At 50.9% G+C, this 20,363-nt stretch overlaps 10 protein-coding genes across 10 annotated transcripts; 7 read left to right on the top strand and 3 right to left on the bottom strand.

Moving 5' to 3' along the window:
• Positions 1 to 441: 441 nt before the first annotated feature.
• T069G_03491 (uncharacterized protein) lies at positions 442 to 927 on the top strand (the record flags this gene model as incomplete). The annotated part of the gene is made up of 1 exon (XM_056170701.1): positions 442 to 927. The coding sequence occupies one exon, from the start codon at positions 442 to 444 to the stop codon at positions 925 to 927; it is 486 nt and encodes a 161-aa protein (XP_056031593.1).
• Positions 928 to 1,040: 113 nt separating this feature from the next.
• T069G_03490 (oxidoreductase family, NAD-binding rossmann fold domain-containing protein) lies at positions 1,041 to 2,251 on the bottom strand (the record flags this gene model as incomplete). The annotated part of the gene is made up of 2 exons (XM_056170700.1): positions 1,041 to 1,591; positions 1,657 to 2,251. 2 exons carry the CDS (start codon positions 2,249 to 2,251, stop codon positions 1,041 to 1,043), a joined length of 1,146 nt encoding a protein of 381 aa, XP_056031592.1.
• A 1,244-nt stretch (positions 2,252 to 3,495) lies between these two features.
• Positions 3,496 to 5,375, top strand: T069G_03489 (fumarylacetoacetate (FAA) hydrolase family domain-containing protein; the record flags this gene model as incomplete). Its single annotated transcript, XM_056170699.1, has 3 exons — positions 3,496 to 4,092; positions 4,146 to 4,325; positions 4,383 to 5,375. The coding sequence occupies 3 exons, from the start codon at positions 3,496 to 3,498 to the stop codon at positions 5,373 to 5,375; spliced, it is 1,770 nt and encodes a 589-aa protein (XP_056031591.1).
• Positions 5,376 to 6,187: 812 nt separating this feature from the next.
• Positions 6,188 to 7,288, top strand: T069G_03488 (nmrA-like family domain-containing protein; the record flags this gene model as incomplete). The annotated part of the gene is made up of 3 exons (XM_056170698.1): positions 6,188 to 6,361; positions 6,454 to 6,877; positions 6,948 to 7,288. 3 exons carry the CDS (start codon positions 6,188 to 6,190, stop codon positions 7,286 to 7,288), a joined length of 939 nt encoding a protein of 312 aa, XP_056031590.1.
• A 486-nt stretch (positions 7,289 to 7,774) lies between these two features.
• Positions 7,775 to 9,234, bottom strand: T069G_03487 (fasciclin domain-containing protein; the record flags this gene model as incomplete). Its single annotated transcript, XM_056170697.1, has 2 exons — positions 7,775 to 8,401; positions 8,524 to 9,234. 2 exons carry the CDS (start codon positions 9,232 to 9,234, stop codon positions 7,775 to 7,777), a joined length of 1,338 nt encoding a protein of 445 aa, XP_056031589.1.
• Positions 9,235 to 11,060: 1,826 nt separating this feature from the next.
• T069G_03486 (uncharacterized protein) lies at positions 11,061 to 12,158 on the top strand (the record flags this gene model as incomplete). The annotated part of the gene is made up of 1 exon (XM_056170696.1): positions 11,061 to 12,158. The coding sequence occupies one exon, from the start codon at positions 11,061 to 11,063 to the stop codon at positions 12,156 to 12,158; it is 1,098 nt and encodes a 365-aa protein (XP_056031588.1).
• A 431-nt stretch (positions 12,159 to 12,589) lies between these two features.
• On the top strand, positions 12,590 to 12,886 carry T069G_03485 (uncharacterized protein; the record flags this gene model as incomplete). Its single annotated transcript, XM_056170695.1, has 1 exon — positions 12,590 to 12,886. One exon carries the CDS (start codon positions 12,590 to 12,592, stop codon positions 12,884 to 12,886), a length of 297 nt encoding a protein of 98 aa, XP_056031587.1.
• A 164-nt stretch (positions 12,887 to 13,050) lies between these two features.
• T069G_03484 (uncharacterized protein) lies at positions 13,051 to 13,398 on the top strand (the record flags this gene model as incomplete). Its single annotated transcript, XM_056170694.1, has 1 exon — positions 13,051 to 13,398. The coding sequence occupies one exon, from the start codon at positions 13,051 to 13,053 to the stop codon at positions 13,396 to 13,398; it is 348 nt and encodes a 115-aa protein (XP_056031586.1).
• A 3,273-nt stretch (positions 13,399 to 16,671) lies between these two features.
• Positions 16,672 to 17,891, top strand: T069G_03483 (uncharacterized protein; the record flags this gene model as incomplete). The annotated part of the gene is made up of 2 exons (XM_056170693.1): positions 16,672 to 17,211; positions 17,400 to 17,891. The coding sequence occupies 2 exons, from the start codon at positions 16,672 to 16,674 to the stop codon at positions 17,889 to 17,891; spliced, it is 1,032 nt and encodes a 343-aa protein (XP_056031585.1).
• A 710-nt stretch (positions 17,892 to 18,601) lies between these two features.
• On the bottom strand, positions 18,602 to 20,095 carry T069G_03482 (ubiA prenyltransferase family domain-containing protein; the record flags this gene model as incomplete). The annotated part of the gene is made up of 2 exons (XM_056170692.1): positions 18,602 to 19,883; positions 19,968 to 20,095. 2 exons carry the CDS (start codon positions 20,093 to 20,095, stop codon positions 18,602 to 18,604), a joined length of 1,410 nt encoding a protein of 469 aa, XP_056031584.1.
• Between the last annotated feature and the right edge of the window lie 268 nt (positions 20,096 to 20,363).

Genomic DNA, 20,363 nt, shown 5'->3' with positions numbered 1-20,363 from the left:
GGGTGCGTCATCGAGATGGGTGCATTGGCTCATATCTACCGCTAGATAGGCGAAAGAAAGAAGCGTCTGTTCCTGGTTCATGGAACGAGACGGGATTTACCATATAAATATGTACTTCATGATAAAGACATAGGACAGCGAATGAGTCAACGAATATGGAGCGCTAAGCCTCAAGTTCTCAAAACATGAGCATACCCTGCAATATATACCATGTTTGGTGCTAATATTCAAGCAAACTGTCATACGGCGTGACACATATAAGCAGCCAGTGACTCACAGGTGCGCATTTGCACTACGTCTGGAATTTAATGCAATCTGCCAATACAAGGCACCATAGCATTGTGAATAAAGTATCATCCATCATGTATAAGAGCAGTAGAAATATTCAACAACAATGCTGCGCTCTTCAGCAAAGCGTCGCCTATCCTCACATCCTCCAACATGGCTGAATCAACGAGCAACGCTCGCTCAGACGAGAAATCAACAGACCAACAAAACACCATGACAGCCGCAGAGATGCACTCGGCCCCGAATATCGTCCAGGGTAGCAGCCAGGCCCCGACCAATCCACTCGACCAAGAAGTCGAGAATCAAAAGTACCTCGAAGGGCGGCTCGATATCGATGAGAAACGCAAGAGATTCGACGAGACATCTTGCACTGTCGAGGAAAAGGAACTATCTGAGCTCTTCAGGAAAGGATTGCTTGACGACGGAAGCACAGGTCCTTTGAAGGGAGACTTCACATTGAACGATCTCCCCCAGTTGAGCGGCGATGAAGCAGCCAGTGTTCAGTGGACGACATCGAAACGAAAGGCAAAGGAGACGTCAAAAGACACTCGTGCGATGAGTGGCCTGTCCGACGATGAATTGGCCAGTGTTTTACAAGCCTGTCCGGACTTGGAGGACTTCATCAAGAAGAAGACCTAGCTATTCCAGATTGATTTAAAAAAAAAAAAAAATTCAACCCCTTGAATTTGAAAATGGCTGCTAATTCAATTACAAGTGCCTTACTTTCCGTTTCCCCCATTCCTCGAAACCCTTCATTTCTCATCCCACCCAGCAAGAACAGTTGCTAGTTGCTCATGGCGAACCAGAGCCGTCTCAAACGAAGGTGCCCCCTCAAACTCTCCGTCCGCAAACTTGTCATAAAGAACACCAACGCTTCTCCCCACGATCGCCAGCTCCTCTTGCCAACTCTGCCAGCTCCATTCACTCTTCTGCACCTGATCCGATGCGAAATCATGAACCTCAATGGTGACGGGCGCACCGTACGAACCAGCGTGCAGGGAAGATCCGCCAAACGCCTGGAGTCGAATCTCGCCCTTTTCGCCATTGATTGTCCACGAGAGGGCAGGGTCGCCGGGGAATTGCTGGCCTCGACGGAATCGGAAGAGCACATTGGCTCCCTCGGTGACGATTTGCGATGCGGCGAGGGTGCCGTTGATGATGATGAGATCAGGGACGTTGGACTTTACTGTTTCGACGACCTTTTTGGTGGAAGGGTCGCGAAGGAGGACATTGGGGCGCTGGAGCTGGAGGTGTGATTGGATGTTTTGAAAGTCTCCAATGACATACTGAACTTGGTCAAACACTGGGAGAAGTTAGATGTGAAAAGAGGACACTCAATATACTCCAGATGATGGGGATTTCACTCACAATGCCCAACTCCAATGGTTACAACGTTACCACCAACGGCCCTATCAGTAAAGTACTTGAGTCCTGCCAGCAGAGCCTCTCGGTCAACAGTTCCGCCAAAGGCCCTAACCTCACTGCTAAGGACTTTGCCAATGCTTCCCTGCTCAAGAAGCTGCTTGACTTTGACAATGGGAGGAGCCTCGCGCCCTTGGTTACCAACCAGCGTTCGTCCACCAGCAACCCTAGCTGCTTCGACGAGCTCCTTTGCATGAGCTACATCATGAGCTAACGGCCACTCTACAAAGACTTGCTTGCCGGCCTTGACGCTAGGCAGTGCAGTTTCGTAGTGGACATCAACACGTGTGCTTACAACAACGAGGTCAATGTCCTTATCATCGGCAACGTCCTGGGGATTACCGTAGGCCTTTGTCTCGGGAGGCAGCTTGAAGACTTCAATGGCGCGCTTCGCCGATTCAACGCTGCTGTTGCACAAGGCCACAATTTGATACTTTGCACGACCACGGGCGGAGAGAAGATAAGGCAGATGGGCAGCGCTGGCCCAAGATGTGGTTGCGGTGCTAGAAAGGCCGATGATGGCCGTGCGGATAGGCGCCATGATTAATGATAACCAAATGTGTGAATTGTTGTAATTACAGATGATTCCTTAACTTGGCTCCCAAGTCCTTTTTTGCCTACATGGTCTCTTTGTATATATAGCGGGCTTATTCCGTATTTCCTCAACTATTGCGTCTTGAATCGAAATATCGTGCAATGAGGTGGATGGTGCGGGGGGATTTCTAAGCAGCGATTTATAATGCTGGAGGTTGCGAAGGATCTCAGTTCTGATTTGCTTGTCTGGCTATTTCAAATTATGGCGGGTGCATAGTATTAACCCAAATACTATACGGTTTTGTCTATGTATAGCTCTGAATCTACACGCATTGTACAAGAACAGTAATTTCTCTTATTGGGGTGAGATCTGGTTACTTCCATAGAGTCTTGGAAGTGGAGGTCTGTCTGAGGCATTTCGCTTCCATTATGCGTCTCCATTACAGGGGGCTTTCAATTTTAGAGTCGGGTTTCTTGAGCTTCGAAACTCTCAGTACCTAGTACGACTAATGCAAAGCATTCGTCCCTCCGGGAAAGTGGGCAAGGTGGTATGATACTTTATCTTCAGCAAGTAAGTGCATTACAAACAACAGGCGGTTTTAAGAGTTGTAGAATGGGACTTGGTCGGATCACAATCAGATGAGATAGAGACTGAAAAATTCTAAGAAACTGAAGGAGTATATAGTAGCTACCGTGTGTTTGTTGCTCAACTCTTCTCATCTTTCACCTCTTCACGACCACTGTTGTTTAGTGCTTAATCCTCAAGGTATTGGTGGGCACTTAATCAACATATCATATATGTACCCAGGCGACGGCAATTTTCAGAGGCTTAAGCTCTATCTCCGCAATTCAAATGTATTGCTGAAATCTCAATGTAGTGTTCAATATCTTTCAATCCATCTTTATTTGCTTGCTTGTATCATTTTGCGTGGTTAGTGAAACCAAAGGCGTGGGTTTCTATCTTACATGAATGCTCGCCATTCTCCACACGCTACCGGCAAAATGAATTCGCCCGCACTTGAAACCATGTATTGAGCTAAACCATCACCGTCTTCCTCACTCCAGATAGTAATTCAAGTCGTTTACTATCCGTCCAAAAAGCCTTCCTCTTTTTCTTTTACAAACACTCAAGTCAGATTTCGTTCATTTACGCAGACTTCTTCCTTTGTCTATTAATATTTATAAGTTGTATTGAGGGGACGATCATCAACGCCTCCAACAAGCGAGCATCTCCTCCTCGCAAATACCGCAATGAGTTCATCATCGCAACATCTAACCAACTATGCCGCATTTATTCGCTCCGAAACGGGCATCACCCAGATTGGCCATTTAGACGCAGAAGCCCGCACAATCCAACCACTCAGCCTCCTCTCCGGGTACCCCATCAGAGATCTCTACCAGGTCATCGAAGCCGGCCCATCGCAAATAGTTGCCTCTGGTTCTGCTCTGCCCCTCTCATCTGTCAAGATCCTGGCACCGCTTGTGGGCCGCGATGTGTTAGCCGTGGGCAAGAACTACATGGAGCACGCAAAGGAGTTTAATGCCTCGGGATACGACAGTTCGGACAAGGTCGATAAGCCCAGCCATCCTGTCATCTTCACAAAGCGTGCGACATCCATTATTGCAGATGGCGAAGACATTTACTTGCACCCGGAGTTTTCCAAGAGCGTGGATTATGAAGGTGAGATTGGAGTCATTGTTGGTAAGGCCGGGTTCCGGATTCCCAAGGAAAAGGCCATGGACTATGTCTGGGGATACACGATTATCAATGACATGACGGCCCGCGAGAGGCAACGAGATCATAAGCAGTTTTACATTGGCAAGTCTGCGGATACGTTTTGTCCCATGGTATGTCTTCTGCATGTACTTCTTCCTCGTTGTTTGGCTGCTGATTACCACAGGGCCCGGTTGCAGTTCCAAAGGAAGCCCTTCCGTCGGTGCTGCGCGTTCAAACGCATGTCAATGGCGAGTTACGGCAAGACGCCACGACAGATGACCTCATTTTCGATATTCCAACCTTGATAAACACGCTTTCTGAAGGGCAAACACTATTACCCGGTGATGTGATTGCTACTGGCACGGTTAGTTTTATCCCATGATATACATGCCACAATTCCTGACAATCATTGCTTTGTTAGCCTGCGGGAGTCGGTATTGGACGCAACCCACCTCTCTTTTTAAAAGAGGGAGACGAAATTACCGTGACCATTCCTGGTATTGGCGCTCTACACAATAGAGTCACCACTGTGAACGCAACCACAGAACGTCTCGCTTCCCAGTCCGTCTTTAGTCTTGACAACGCCGCACGTTCTTTGAACGGCACAGCTGGACTTACCATTATCAATGGCAAGCCGTTACATTACAAAAGACTCGGTCTTGAAGACAAAAACAGCGTCGCCTTTATTCATGGCCTCGGCGAGACATCAGAATATTTCTCGCCCCTTATTGCATCCTTAGAACTCCAGAAAAAGGCAAACGTGCACTTGTTTGACTTTGAAGGCCATGGCCTCAGTCCTACGCACCCGTTGAGCGTCTTGAGCGTAGACTCCTTAGCGGCGGATCTTGCAGGGGTATTCTCGCACGTGGGAATCAGCGAGTCTAACCCCGGAACACTGATTGCGAGTTCTTTTGGATGTTTGATTGCCCTCAAGTTTGCCATTCTCAACCCTCGTTTGGTGACTAGGCTTGTGTTGTTGTTCCCACCGTCTTTACCTCTCTCCGACGCTTCTAGGCAAGTGTGGAAGAAGCGCAGTGAACTCGTTCGCACCTTGGGAATGGGAGCAGTGGTCGATGACATTATATCCGAGGGCACGACCGAACAGACAAGGTCAACGGAATATGTTGCAATGTCAGCGGTTCGGCTAAGCTTGCTTGGGCAAGACCCAGGGTCATTTGCCAAGGCGTGTGATGCATTTGCCATGGCTGAAGGAGATCTTCCACTGGAAAATCTTGATGTGAAGACGCTGATTATCTCAGGGGGCGGAGACTCAACTTGTTCAAAGGAGGTGGCGCAGGGATATGCACAGAGGATCAAGGGAGCACATGTTGATTGGAATAATGATCTTGGCCGATGGGCTGTTTTTGAGAATGTGAGAGCAGTATCCGCAATATTGACGGAGTTTGGTCTTTAGAATTTTATAGTGGTGGCTTTATCCCGATCTTGTGTAGTACGCAGAGTTGAAGAGTAACAGTTCCTGAACCGTTGATGGTGACAGATTACTTGATACATGTCAATATAGGTTGAATAGAATCTTACATGAAATACCGGCTATCCATAGGCCATATATCCATATATACAATTATTTTCTAGCTCTCCTCATGAATCTTCTAGAGATGCATGTACTTATACCGCCTAGGTACTCATTGGCCTACTCAGGAATATAAGTACCCCAGACAAACCGTGGAATGCCACATAAACCTAATACCACATGCAAAAATATGTCAATCTTAAAAGTAAATGCAGCATTACCTAGCAACTTCTCAGATTCAGCTAGGCGCAGGAGCGGAAGGCCACTAAAATCCACGCATAGCACACCACACCTCTTAAAGGCCAAGCCAGCGCCATTACATCACACAGCATCAGAAAGCATCAAATCGCATCGCGAATCGGGGAGCTAGAGGGCAAATCTCAGTTCAGCTGGACCTATGAGAAGCCATCGATAATGGTGGTTTTCACCACCTCAAAGATGATGCGTGGACATGAAGATTGGGTGAATCCTCCTCACCAAATTGTGCGGAGGGGCGCTACTCCTCTTGTGTGTTGAGCTTCATACGTCATGACGAGTTAACCCGCCAGGCTGTGTATATCTCATAGAATCTATAGCTGGCAATCTTAAATTATTTTGAACCTCGTTTGTACTGAGACTCAATTACACTTGCTTGGTTTAATTCACGCTGACATCAATTGAAGCATCACTTATAATCTCACCACTTATATCTCACCATGTCCAAGATCATCACCGTCTTCGGCGCCACGGGTAACCAAGGAGGCTCTGTCGTCGAAGCCATCCTCGCAGACCCAGCCCTATCCAAAGAATTCAAAATCCGCGGCATCACCCGCGACGTAAACAAGCCAAAAGCCAAAGCGCTCGCAGCCAAGGGCGTCGAGCTCGTCTCAGTGCGTAAAAAGACAACACCATCCTCTCCACGACAATCCAGTAATAAAGCTCTAATCAGAGATTATATATATAAAATCGCCCGTGTATATAGGCCGACATGTCCTCATCCTCATCCGTCGCCCCCGCCGTGCAAGGCGCCCACACCGTCTTCCTCGTCACAAACTTCTGGGAGAGCATGTCCTCCGACACCGAAATCTCCCAAGGCAAGGCCGTCGTCGACGCCAGCAAGGCCGCGGGCGTCCAGCACATCATCTTCTCCTCGCTCATCAACGCCTCCGAAGCGAGCAGCGGCCGCTTGCCCAACATCTCGCACTTTGACGGCAAGGCCAGGATCGAGGAGTACATCCGCTCCAGCGGTGTCCCCGGCACGTTTGTCCTGCCGGGCATGTTCATGAGCGGCTTCGAGACAATGATTCGCAAGAACCCGCCCAACGAGCCCGCAGGGTACACGTTGGCTCTGCCTGTTGAGCCGTCAAAGGCAAAGGCGCCCCTGTTTGATGCCGCCGAAGACACGGGTAAGAATGATTACTGCAACTTCTTCATATGAGCACAAAGATCCACATATTGATAGCAATACTACCTCAGGCAAGTTTGTAAAGGCAGCTATAAAAAACTTCCCCTCGCAGGCGGGAAGCCGCATCCTTGCGGCGTCAGACTACTACACCATTGACCAGCTCATCTCCGAGTTCTCGGAGGTCATGGGCAAACCGGCCCACGCTGTGCAGATCGACGACGACAAGTTCAAGTCGTTTCTCTCCCCAGTGGCGGCACAGGAGTTGCTGGAGAATATGAAGCTTCTGGAAGACCCCGGCTACTATGCCGGTGAATCTCTGGCTGGAAGCTTGGCCTTGCTGGAAGAGAAGCCGACGACCTGGAAGGAATTTGTGGAGAAGAACAAAGAGAAGTGGTCTAATTTTGATCATTGAGATGATGATAAGCACAGTTACAGTAAGGAGCCAATCATCTGCTATTTAGGACATGGTTGCTAGGGTTTCATGTGGCTGTTAATCTTACAAGATATACTATCTTATTCTGTGTATTGAGTCGCTTACCTCGGTTCTAAACCGCACTACTACGAGACAGAGTAGCTGCCAAAATTGTTCAATGAGCGTGGCAGCATCCACATAGTATGAGTGCTGATGCTAATGCTATGTACCTAAAATATTATTTAGGAATACAAACGAGAGAGGTCATCGATAGTTACACATTGTTCAATCCTTCAATCTGGTCTCAAACATATTGCATGCGGCGTTTCAAGTCATGGAATCTTACATTCGATAGTCGGGTTGACTCAGGTGTCGTTCAAACATAGGTACATACCGTTAAATTCATTTTTACCGTGTATTCATCATCTGCTCCAGGCAGTTATCCAAATGATTGTTGTTTTCTTCAGCGCAGTCGCACACAATTCATCACACGTAATCCGCAAGTCTGTTCATCAGATCCTTGACGTCGATCTCACCAACGTTCTCTGAATGGTGGTGGCGGTGGCCCTTGTGAGGAGGGAGAGGAACTCGGTTGACGACATGGATGACGCCGTTCTTGGCCACACCGTTGGGAATAACCACTCGCGAATAGCCATTCACCTTGATGGAGGCAAACCCAAAAATGCGGGCAATGTCGACGCTGATGTGTGCGTCGCCGAGCAGCGTGGGCAGGTCGTAGTGCTCGCTCGTAAGCTCCTCAACTGGCTCCTTTTGCTGCTCCGACTCTCTCTCGTCGTAGAACGCATCGGTGTAGAGCGTAGCGTTGGGCACAATGTTATACTTGAGAATGGCCTTTAGGTACTTGTGGCCCTTGTTGGTGTTGAAGAGAAAGGCATTTGCCCTGGGCCCTAGCCAGTTAAAAGCCTCATTGGTGGGGACAAAGACGGTGCTGCCCTTGAGGTTGATGCCGTGAATCTCCTTGACAAAGTCCGTCTTCTCATAGGCAAGCAGCAGGGTCGAGAACCGGTCAGGGAACAGCGTGATGATTCGACCGATAAAAGGGGGCGGCACCAGGATGTGATTGACGGCATGGATAATGCCGTTCTTGGCTGCCTATTTAATTGAAAAGGAAGGAAAATGAAAGGGTCAGTCCAAAGTACGAGTACATACGAGCAACAGGATGCCGGCGACGGGTTGGCTATTATTAGACGCGATTGCTCAGCGGGGCAACTTACAATGTCAGCAGCGATCACTTTGCTGTAGAAGTTGAGCTTGACTCCGCCCAGATTGACAGAGGGACGAAGCCTCTGAGGCTCACCGCCGAGAAGTTCCTCGTCGTAGGCAGTGGGCAGCGTGTACGAGTGCAGGATCTTGCGGGCGGGATACTCGCCCTCGGCAATGTGGTAGAGCAGGGCGTTTTCGATAAACTCTTTGCTAGGCTTCTTGTGATCGTCCGGGATGTCCTCAAAGGCCTTGTCCACAGGTACAAAGAGCGTGTAGTTGGCAGAGGTGCTGTTGAGCAGATCCACCACGCTAGGGTGGTCGTCGACTAGCTTGGCGAACTTTTTGGTGAACTTGCTCTTGGAGATTAGCTCGTATATCGTAAAGCTGCTGTCGTCGTCGTGGTGATGGTGGCCGGGGCTGCCGACGTCTGCCGTGTAACCGTTGCCGTTACCCAGCCCGACGAGATCGGCCACGGCCTGGCCAAAGTCCTCGTGGATGTGGCCGCGGATGGACGATACGGCGTTGAAGAAGCTCTCGGCCGCTTCGATATCGTCGTCCAGGTGGTGGGGGCCGATCATGGCATTGTCCTTGATCAAGGCTGTGACCTCGTCATTTGCACCGAGCGGTGCCTGATTTGGCACGGCTGCTTCGGGTAAAACCAGCGCGTGGGCTGCTTGAATAGCGGCCAGCGACAGCGCGCCAATGGCAGCGAATCTGGCCATTGTACAGAAGGTCAGATGGGTGTGTAGATGTTGGGATCAACGGGCTGTAGCACGAAGCTGAGCTGTCACGGAGCACAAGCAGGAATAGCTACTAGGTAGGTAGCTGTACAGCAGGCAAGACAAGACGCTCCAGGCGGTGATGATGGAGGACGGAACAAACAAGCATCGCCTCTGCCCGCCATTTCTGCAAGGGGACAGCAACAGATGGCAAACCGGGTCTCCATGAACTCAAGCTGCAAGAGGCAAAAAGCTACAAGCTCCAGCAAGGGGCATCGCCGCCAAAGTCACCCCGGGGCTCCACCGCCAGATCTATTTCAGGTATCCGGAAGTACTCGCACCCGCTGATATTCTGGGCCGCAAGCTTCCCATCAATGTTCCACGGCCAGATATTTCCGAGACAGTGGGACAAGCCAAGCTCTCAGAGTTTGACAGGGATCAGCCTGTTTACCTTTTTACAGTAACAGCTGGACCTTGTGCCTCCAGTCACTTGTTGTGCACTGGCTGATGGGCGTTTGAAGACCCTGCTAAGACCAACATTCAATTCAAGTGCCACAGTCGGGTTGCTGCGTTTCCGGCAGGCGGTGCAGAGAGTACAAGTGCGCTACTCGAAGCCTAACAGCACCGAAAGGCTGCATGTACGAGTAGATGTACACTGAACGCGCAATCGACGGATCCTACGACGTTACCAGAAGCTTGAATCGGGCATTGACCAGCTGCTGTGATCCAGGACGTCTGACGTCAAAGCCACGCTTCCGCATCATCGATCAACTGGGTAGCAAGAAGTTGAGGCCAAAACATTCCAAGCCCAGTTCGTTCCCGCGGGCTCCGCCGCAAGCGCAGGAGTTAGTAGGTACTCGTACTCGTACGGTACTGAGATGCTTGGCTTCAATTACTTGGAGGACTGATAGAAAGAATTACGCATTTGTCCGTGCTTTGTATCAGTTTACCAGGGACTGCTAGCACCTTCGATTTCTAGTTACAATATCACTTACCAAGAGTTCCATTTGATGTAGTGTCCAGTCGGGTTCTTTAGTCAGGTTCCATACTACTGTAACTAACAGCCTGAGTGTGACTCTGGTTCTCAACCCAACCCCAACCAACACACTCGTACAACGCCCAAATGTAGCAATACTCCCGGCCACTCCCCTTCCACTCCCTCGTACTACCAGAATATGGATCTTGTTTATCGGAGGGGGCGAAGCAGCTCGCTAATGTTGGTGGCGTGCCCATCCAGACGTGCTGACAGGACCATGAAAAGGCCTTGCCAGTGCTTACTATTTCATTAGCGGGATCCAGCTATGCGGCTCTAGGAAAAGCCTGTGCGCCCCCGCCCCAAGCAAATGCTGACGCTGGGAATTTGATTTAATGCTCCAGGGACTCAACCGGCGTTGGTTCGTTTAAAATCTTTTTTCCCGGCTCTGTTCGAGTTTTGTTTCTTCTTCATCGCCCGTTTCGCGTTTCTCTGCCGTCCGTGTCTGGTCTGTGGTTTTAGATCCATCTCAACTCTAAAACTTCTATCTTCCATCTATCCCGCCTCGGTACCTGTACATACATGCGCTGGACCTCCGCTAAATAAAGTAAATCGAACCCCTACACCCACTCGAGCGTTGCGCCAATTACGGTTACGGGGGGCTTCAGGCTGGTTGCGGGGCTGAATCCAGTTATTGTCATCGCTATTGTCCAATTCGAACTCTGTATCAAGGGAGAGACGTCAGAAGGATCTGATCTCACCTTTTTTTTCTTCTCCTTTTCCCCTCTTCTTTTTCTTCTTCTACAACGCCGAAAACTCTGGCTCCCTCAGAGTTTTCACTCGGTAAATGAGCACCATGTTGCGCAAGAAAGAGGCTTTTACCCTCGTCACACCCATTCCGGGCTTCATCCCGCGACAACTCGCCATTGACATCCTCCACTCCCACAGCGAAGTCATCACCCTCAACCCGCTTGTCCTCGGCCACAAGCCCATTTCTGCGCCTCGCAATGCCGCCGCCGACGAGTTTTACAGCACTTGGTATGAGATTGAGGAGCGAGTCCAGGTCATCCCTGGCATTGGCAAGATGGGCGGGAGCAAGATCAAGTTCAACGGCTGCTTCCACGACATGCCCTGGGGTCTCCAGACTCACATCTACGCTCCCCTGAACATCGATTTGCGCAACACGTATCGCATTTGCGGCAACCAGCCTGGAATCGAGCCTCCGGAGCATCGCGAGATTGGCCTCGAGGCCCTCGGAGCCCCCTCTGACGGCTTGTACCTCCGCGAAGACATCGAGATCAAGACCAACATCGCCATGGTCAGCTTTGTCAAGGCCCAGCTCAAGGCTGCCAACAAGGAGATGGTCCAGCGCATCATTAAGAAGGCCGAGCTGCTCGATGCTGGTGTCCTGAAGGCAATGATGGAGGACGGCAAGCTCAGGACGGTCAACCCCAACGACCGTTCCCATACGCCCGCAACGGCCGCGTCTGCAGACCCCAGACGACAGTCTTCCGTTTCCTATGGAATGGGCCAAAAGAGCCCTCAGCTGGCACAGGCAGGCCATATGCCACCAAATTACTCCCCGGGTTATTCTCCCTACGCCTATCCTGCCCCGCCTCAAACACCGCAGATGTACGACCCTCGACAGTCAACATACCAACAAACGCCCCAACCTGGCATGTACGCGCCACCGCCAATCCCTCCCAAGGAGCAAATGGTCATCATGGAACTGCCCGGCGACTACCCGCCTCAACACGGTCTCTACCCGTCTCCACAGCCGAGCCCGGGATACCGTCCACCCTCTTCATCCTCGTCTGACCCACGCTGGTCTGCCCAGCCCAGCCCGTCCATGATGCATCCGCAAAGAATGAGCACCGGGTCTACCAGCAGCGCGGGCCAACATCCGGGCTTTGTGTCAGAGCTGGCAACACATAACGAAAAATCAGAGTACTAGATGCATGCCCGAAAGTTAATGTTTGGAGTTTTGATGAAGACGGCATAAATGCAACAAGGCACCAGTTTTATGAAAGATGTGAAAAGTCGCATGATGGAAACAGAGAAGAATGAAAGAAAGACCGGTTAATGCTAAAGATGGGAGAGTTTTGGGCGCAACTTGCCGGTATACACTTCAGCGTAATTTCTCAATTTCTTTTGTATTATTTTCTTGTGTATACTTATACCCTGCGCGGTATTTTCCTTGATATTGCATTGATTTTTGGAGGAATTTGGAAAGATAGTTTGGAACTTTGGAATACCACTGTGCGCTTTTTTTCTTTTGGATACCCTCTACATGCTTGATCCTCAATGCTTTGCTAAATGTGTTTCCAATGCTAGTGCAAATTAAATCTACTTTCTCTCCCTTCTTCTATTCAGAGAACCATCATCATGATGGATACAAATGTCAATGCCAGTGTCACTCCTGACATTTTCACAGCTGCTGGAGTTCCGCCACTTGTCGTGGTCGCTGCGGCTGCTTCAGTTGTTGATAACGAGGCGATCTCTGTTGTCGTTGTCGACGTGGTTGATGGGTTGGGGAGAAATGGAGTGACTATGGGCTGGTTCATCGGCGTGGAAGTGGAACTCTGGGATGAGATCGATGTCGAGGTGGATATCGATTCTTCTCCCTGTGTCTGTGCCTGTGTCCCTGTCTCAGCTGATGTTGAGGCTGGAGCTTCTCCCTGAGTCTCGGCTGATGTTGAAGCGGGAGCTTCTCCCTGAGTCGTCTTGGACAAACTCGTGCTCTGGCTCCAAGAACTCGACGTCTCGGCAATGCCAATGGTCCCTCCAGTAGTTTTGCTTCCACCACCATTCTTCGGATCGCCACTCCCACCAACACGCTGGCAATAATGATCAAACCCATTCTGAAAGCACTCCTCACCAGCCTGACAATACGACCCGCTCGGACAGCACACCCCGTCCTTCGGCATGCATTTCTTCTCGCCACAGGGCACCTCGCCAAGATCGCAAGTGATTTCATCGCCGCAGACATGTCCAATGGGGCAGCACCCGTCCGCGACGCAAGAGAAGCCCTGCTTGCAGAACCCCCCGCCGCCGTCGGTACAGCACACTCCCACGGAGGGCATGCAGCCGTCGTTGCAGACTATCTCGCCGGGACGGCATTGGGCGGCGATGACGACGGCGGAGGCGTCTTGGAAGTGAGAGGAGGCGTCTTGGAAGGGGGAGGATGGCGATAGTTGGGCGAGGAGGCGTGCGGGAGGCTTACGCGAGAAGAGGTTTGTGGCGGCGAGGGTTGTTGATGACAGGCTGAGGAGGAGGAGCGTGTGGAGCGAGCATCTCATGACTGAATTGGACACCATTGTTTATTAAGACGTTGAGAATTATTATTAATGTGACAAGTAGATGGAATTCAATCGTGATGTCCAGAGAGTCGCAATTCCGTCTTTTGCCTCCGAGAAGCTTGACATGTCCTTTATAAACACTTTTTGCAAGGACTTTTCCGTAATTTTATCTTCTCCATCAGGTTCAACATGCCATTGTTGGGCTCCCAAAAACATAGAGAAAAAAGCCTTGAGCCGCATCGTCGTCAACTAACATGTTCAGCTCGTCTTGGCATCATGCAAAGCGCGGTGAACTGGCCGACGCTATTTACTGCAGGGTAGTGCCAAGCATCGAGTCTATTTTATCCTATTTTTCCTATTGGGACAAATATGAGCTCACATGAGCGCTGCCTGATCCTAAAAAGTCGGTTAGGAGGCTTTTGGCAGGGTTCCAGGCTGTATATTAGGAAGCATTGCCTGTTTGGTCAATATTGAGGCTCTTGGGAGATGATGCATCGTGCGATGTGGCTTGGATATGGCTGAGTTTCTGGATATTTGTGCCTCTTAGCATCTAGATCTCATCCACTACCCAGCGCTTTACCCTATCATAGTGCATCTTGAAATTACTAAGTCTGCTTTCTTACGTGTCTGGTAGTTTTTGAGTCTATTTGAATTTGCCGAGCGTCGGCAACTTCGGCCTTAGTTGCGTAGACGAATGTTGCCGAAGGAGTAGGACAAAAGTCGCTCTTCTCTCTCATGATTCATGAGTTATGTAAGGAGTCACCTGATTCCGATCACTCCCTAGGTAGGAAGAGAATAAAATCCAATTTCGAGACCTCTTCTCTTGCCGCTGTCTTCTCAGCGTTGCACAAGCTTATACCGTTTGTAAACCGTCATTGAGACATTCATCTCCCATAAATAGAATCATGACGTGATGCTCAAGCGAAACATGTAACACAGAGCGATGCTATAATTAATATTACGCGCAAAGTTTGGGGTATAGTGCCGCTTTTACTATATAGAGACACTTTTACTGCATCGAGGCAGAAGGACAACCAACACAGAGCAACCAACAGCAGGTTACGCGCTTTTGTAGCTGTTGTTGGGTCTGACACATAACCACATAGACACAACCAACAGCTCAAGGTACAAACTCGAGGAAGACACGGCGAGTTTCTTCCTCCGAAACAAGGTCACGCTGAAACGTTTCCTCTGCCCTCATGACCCGCATTGCATTCTCGATGACCAGTTCGCGCGGCCGGCTTTAAGTCCGTCGAACCTATTCAAGCTTCCTGGATCTCGGCCTCAGGTGGTCTCACGGCGGCCGTTCTGACGAGGTACCGTAGCACCAGTTCGCAACCGGCAAGGTACAAGCAGAGTACCCGCTGCGGCCGGCCAATCAGACCAGCGCGGTAAGATCCTAGCGCGGCGCTTCTTGGCCCGCAGGCCAGAAATAGACCCACGCTAGTGACACTTGCGGACTAGCCTCAGCTGAAGCTGCCTAAACGCGCGCTTGATTATGGCAAACCAGCCAATCGCGCTTCACCCGCCTGTGGGGTCGGGCGGCCGCTATTGCGAAAAGGGAAGAGACTTGATCCCATGTAATATCCCCCTCCATCAACCCTACTTCGACTTATACAAGACGCTGCAAAAGATGCGCAACAGCTGGGTCTATCTAGCAAGGGCAGCGCGGCAAAGAAACCCTGCAGCTCCATGCGTCTGCCATGTGCGGAAACGGGCCCGCCATGCGAGTGTCTTTGCCCTGGGAAGCTCCTCCCCCTCCAGGCTTGGGCGTCTAGGCGCGTCTTTTTCCCCCACGGTGATCTTCCCGCCTGACCCATGAAAAAACAACATGCAATGCAATGCAATGATCCCGTTCATTTCCTGTTCGCGCCGCTATTCGAGGGCTTTCAGGGATGTTCAATGCCCTTTGGGAATGGCTCTTGATGTCATTTTCGGGCCAGGCTCTGGTAATCTGCTGCTCCAGCCTGGTTTTTACTGCCAGGGGTGGCATCTTGGGACATGCCATTTTCTGCAAGGCAGTGAGCGAGCTTTTCTCCATACAACCCTGACGGCTCGGCCTGGTCCACATGGTCATTAAACGGGCATTAGAAGAATTGTGGACAAGGGGAGGAGGAAAAAAGAACCTTTTCGAGGCCCTTTTTTGTGTCTTGTTTCCCATGCCCTTGTCTCATTACTATTCTATTAGCCGCCTTGCAGGCTTGAGGCGAGCGCTTCCTGGGAACTACCTAGTAAACTTGCTGCTTGTACCATTCCCCCAACACAACACCCATCAAAGTTCCTTTTTTTGTGCCCATGGACTTGTGTACTGATGTCCGTAGAGCAATGTCCAGCCTTCCCAGACAGACGATAGCCGCCTTTCCCAAAGAGGCCGTCTAACCGCCCGTGGCCCTATCGTCGAGGCATACCGACCAATGTGGGCGAGCCATTCCCAGAGAACTGGGCTGTTCAGATACACGCGCTCCGTTTCATGTCCGATTCGGCTTAGATCTTCTTGTTTCATCCTGACAGCCGCCCAAGGCCATATTGGAATTTCATCTCTTTTCCTCTTGACAGAATGATGCATCGCAAAACTTAAAGCAGGCCCATGTCCTCCCCCGGCAGCCTGCTTTCTCCTCTCCTTTTCTTCTCCAGAAGCTTTCTTTTTTATTTTGTCTGTGTGTGTTTGTTTTCCTTTCACTCAAAATCTTCCACTCAAAACTTGTTTCGTATCTGTTTCCTTTCCTTGTCCCCCCTTTTTACTATTTACTTTTTCCGGGTCTTTGCATTCCTCTCTTTTTACTCTCTCGTCAACTCGTCAAGTTTGTGGAGATCTTCTCTGCTTGTCATCATCATTCTTTGGGACTTTTTTCCTCCCCCCTGCAGACGACCTCCCCCCTCTTACAAGGACCAGACCCTCACGGTAGACCGCACTGCAGGCCACTTCGGTCAAGACCGCGAGGACCAACTTCGACCAGTCATTTCGACCTTTTAATCTATAATTGTTTCATTACTTGGCAAGTGGTTACCGAGCCGGTCTCGTATCACCTCATCCAAGCATCAGTCTTTCTTCCCACTCTCTTCCATCATTTTGCATATCATCACCACAACTTCTCCACCTGTGGCAACTCTATTCGCCTCTTTCATCGAACCGAAACAAACCGACTTGTCAAACCTTTTTTCTCCATGATGCCGAGACACACTAGGAACTCCAGCGAGCAGGGCTACAGCGGCCTCCAGGCTGGCCTGGCGCCGTCTCCCATGTACGCTGCCCCGTCCCGCATGATTCCTACAAACTACTACGACGTCGCCCCGTCCTCCTCGTCTGCTGCCATGCCAATTCCCCCGCCTCTCTCTCATCCCTCTCAGCAACCGCAATACGGCCCATACTCTACCAGTGCCCCTTCGCCTACTCTCCCCATGCCTCCGGCCCAGTCATCGCAGCACCGGCCCAGCTCTGGAGCCTGGACCCAGCAGGACGACGAGCAGCTACTGGCTGCTCGCCAGCAGGGCCTCAACTGGAACCAGATCAGGGATCAATACTTCCAGTCCAAGACTCCCAATGCCTGCCGCAAGCGTCATGAGCGGCTGATTGAGCGCAAGAACGTCGACGACTGGGACACTCGCAGGATGCAAATGCTGGCCAAGGAGTACATGAGCATGCGTAAGGAGATTTGGAGCGGTCTGGCAGCTCGAACCGGAGAGAAGTGGAACGTTGTCGAGGCCAAGGTAAGCAAGCCATTTCGTTTATCCTTCTTGTTCCTGTATACACATCTCTATGTGTGCTTCTACACACTTACACCGACTTGGGGAGGAAGAAGACACTCATCCTTCTCTTCACCGCCGTGCCCCCTTCTCTACCTCCGCTTTCGCCAGACGCCATTTGCTAACACTGTGTGTCCCTTCCAACCATCTAGTGCATGTCCAACGGCCTCAAAAACCTCCAGAGCGCCGCCCGCGCAGCTTCGCGCCGTGACCGTCTCGAGACGGGACTCACAGGGTATGACGACGATAGCGGCATTTCCGGCATCGGCCTGACCCCCGTTGATGAACTAGACGCATCCTACAGTAGCCCCGCGACGAGCTCCTCCGGCACACACTCCTACTCCAGCTCCGCCAGCTACCACCACCAACAGCAGCAGCAACAACCCCAGCAACATCTTCAACCTCACTCTCACCACCTCCACCCCCAGCATCATCAGGGCCCTTACAACATGGGGCCTGCGTACTACGGCGGTCACGGATACTCGTCGAGCGTCAGTTCCACGACCAGCATGAGCCACGGCTACGTGTCCCGCGGCGGCACCGGAACCAGTCAGGACAGCAGCCCTTACTTGGATAGCCAGCGTCTGTCCAGCGACATGGGCATCGAGTCTCTCGTCCACCGTCCCAATGGGGGTCGAATGTGATTTCTCTCTCTCTTTCTCTATTTTTGTCAAATCTTTCTTTATAATTCTGGCATTTTGTTTTGATCGTTTATCCCCCCCCTTTTTTTTTTCGCTACATGCTTTCCTTTCCTTTATTATCCGACTCTACGTCGTAATGGCAGCTCATAATTACGCATGAGCTGCACCTCCATTCCTTTTTAGGTCTTCTATGGCTGAGTCCTGTCTTATTACATTCATGGCACAGTACTGGCGTTATCTGGCGTTTTTTGAAACCATTTAATCCCCTACGCACTCACGTCCTCTGGACAAAAAAGAAGCTTAAAAAAAGAGGAACTCGTCACAGAAGACTGGTTTCTCGACCTTTCCTTGTCTACTTGAATAGATAGATGCGTATGGGATATACAGATTGTTTGTTTTGATTTTTTGTCGACACGGGGAATTTTGGATCAAAGAGGAAAATCGAAAAGACATGATGGTCTTGGGAATGTATAATAGTGACAGAGGCATCTTATGCATGGGATCTGGTGGAACGGAATTATAAATGTCTTTTTTTTTTTTGCTCATCATCGTTGATGATTGTACCCAATGTGATCTATCTAATTGTACAAACAGCGTTGAGTGAAGCTCTACTATACATGCGCCGCCCAGACACTATATCAAACACATACATACCTCCTTTTTGCACTCTTTCAAAGAGATCATAAAGCTATTCCTACATGGAGCAGTGACCATCACCGTCCTGGTTGTGTCGACTCGTCCTTTTGTGCCACGGTAGTGGCTGTCATGCTCGCCATCTCTTCCAGCTCTTCCTCCTCCCACTCTCCTTCCTCGTCATCTCCAAACACGCTCCTCCAAGCTCGACTCCACATGCCCTTTTTGTGCAGCAGTGCAAGTATCATTACGCCGGGGAGATGCCAAACGCTTGCCCAGAAGAGACCCCGTGCGCTTCCTTTGTGGCCCTCGAATTTCCAAAAGCGGACGGCCTCACGGGCCAGCCAGAGATTGATGGGCAAACTGGTCAATGCAAAATACCAGTCCGTCACGCCGGCCGCACAAAGACCAAAGCACAATGGGAAAAAGACGAGGCTGTATCTCAAGGCGACACGTCCGTTTCTGGCCGGATTCGTCCACGCGAGCATGCGCAAGCCGGCGGCTTTGTATTCCTCACGGATGGGCCAACTCAAAGCCATGAAATGCGGAAATTGCCATGCGAAAAGAAGGCCGGCGAGCAGCCATCCGCCGATGGACGATCCGTCACTAGCCAAGAGCAGCTCCCTCCAGGAACCGTCCTTGGTTGCAGCTTCGCCGGCCGCGGCGGCCCAGCCCATCAGGGGCGGAATTCCACCAACAACGGCACCCACCCAGGTGTTGAACGCAGTGACTGCTTTCAATGGCGTATAGACGCCAGCATAAAGAACAATGTTTGAAAGGCCCAAGAACGAAACCGTGGGGTTGACACCAAAGTAAAGAGCGCCGGCACCAGCTGCGCCGCAAAGGATGGCAAACAATGCCGCAGCTCGGTTCGAAATCAGGCCCCTCACCAACGGCCGGTTCCTTGTTCTCGTCATCTTGGCGTCGGTGGATGGTTCGTAAAGCATATTCAGAGTGTTTGCGCTTGCAGAGCACAGCGCAGTTCCCGTTGTCAAGAAAAAGAGGGTCAATGGGCTCAGACTTGGCGTTTCCGTCATTGTCGGCATCAGCATTTCGGGAACCGGATACAGCGCATATGGAGCCATGGCCGACAAGACAACGAGGACGGTCAGGCGGGGCTTTGAAAGAGACAGAAAGGTGGAAAATGTTCGGCGGAAGGAATCTTTGGGCTGTGCAGCTGCGGCTGATGTGAGGAGTGACGACGCATCGGGAGGTAGAGGAGCTTCGGACGAGGTAGCTTGAGCAAGGGCTTGCTTTCGGGCCTGTCGTCGACGGTGGGGAGCGAGTTCTGAGAGTTGTTGAGGCGTTTGCGACTGAGGGTTTGATGGCGGGGTTGTTGAGCTTGTAGAGGTTGAAGTTGCCCTGGAATTGCGTCTCGATATTATAGAATCAAGGCAGCTGGATCTGTCGAAAAGGCGGTTCTGCAGGAAAAACACAGTGCCCAACGGCGCTTTGGAGCTTCGAGGAGCTCCCAAGCTGGGGCTTGTGGAAAGCCATCTCGGCGATGCTCGAATGCTGCGCCTGGACAGCAATTGAAGCTCCGGCGCAAGAGCTAAGACCAATGGTGACCGCATAATCGCCGACTATCAGAGCGCATGGCGTCCCACGCAAGGCTCAGTCCATTTCCCTCTGCTTTAGAGGTCTTTTGGCGGGTTGTCGGTTCTGCGGCTCGACGGCGATGGCAATCTAGCGCTGATCGGCTGATAGCTTGGAGTTTTCTCTGCATTCGGCTATCAGAATGGGGGCACGTGGTGGATCATGTGACCACCCTCAGCGCCATCAACCTGAGGTCAGTGGGCTGATATGGGGATGATACCGTACATACATGTATATTTTACGGCA

Source organism: Trichoderma breve, chromosome 2 (assembly GCF_028502605.1).
Source record: "Trichoderma breve strain T069 chromosome 2, whole genome shotgun sequence".
Classification (NCBI taxonomy): domain Eukaryota; kingdom Fungi; phylum Ascomycota; class Sordariomycetes; order Hypocreales; family Hypocreaceae; genus Trichoderma; species Trichoderma breve.
Note: the sequence above shows the minus strand (reverse complement) of the source record. Positions and strands in the feature narration are given on the sequence as shown.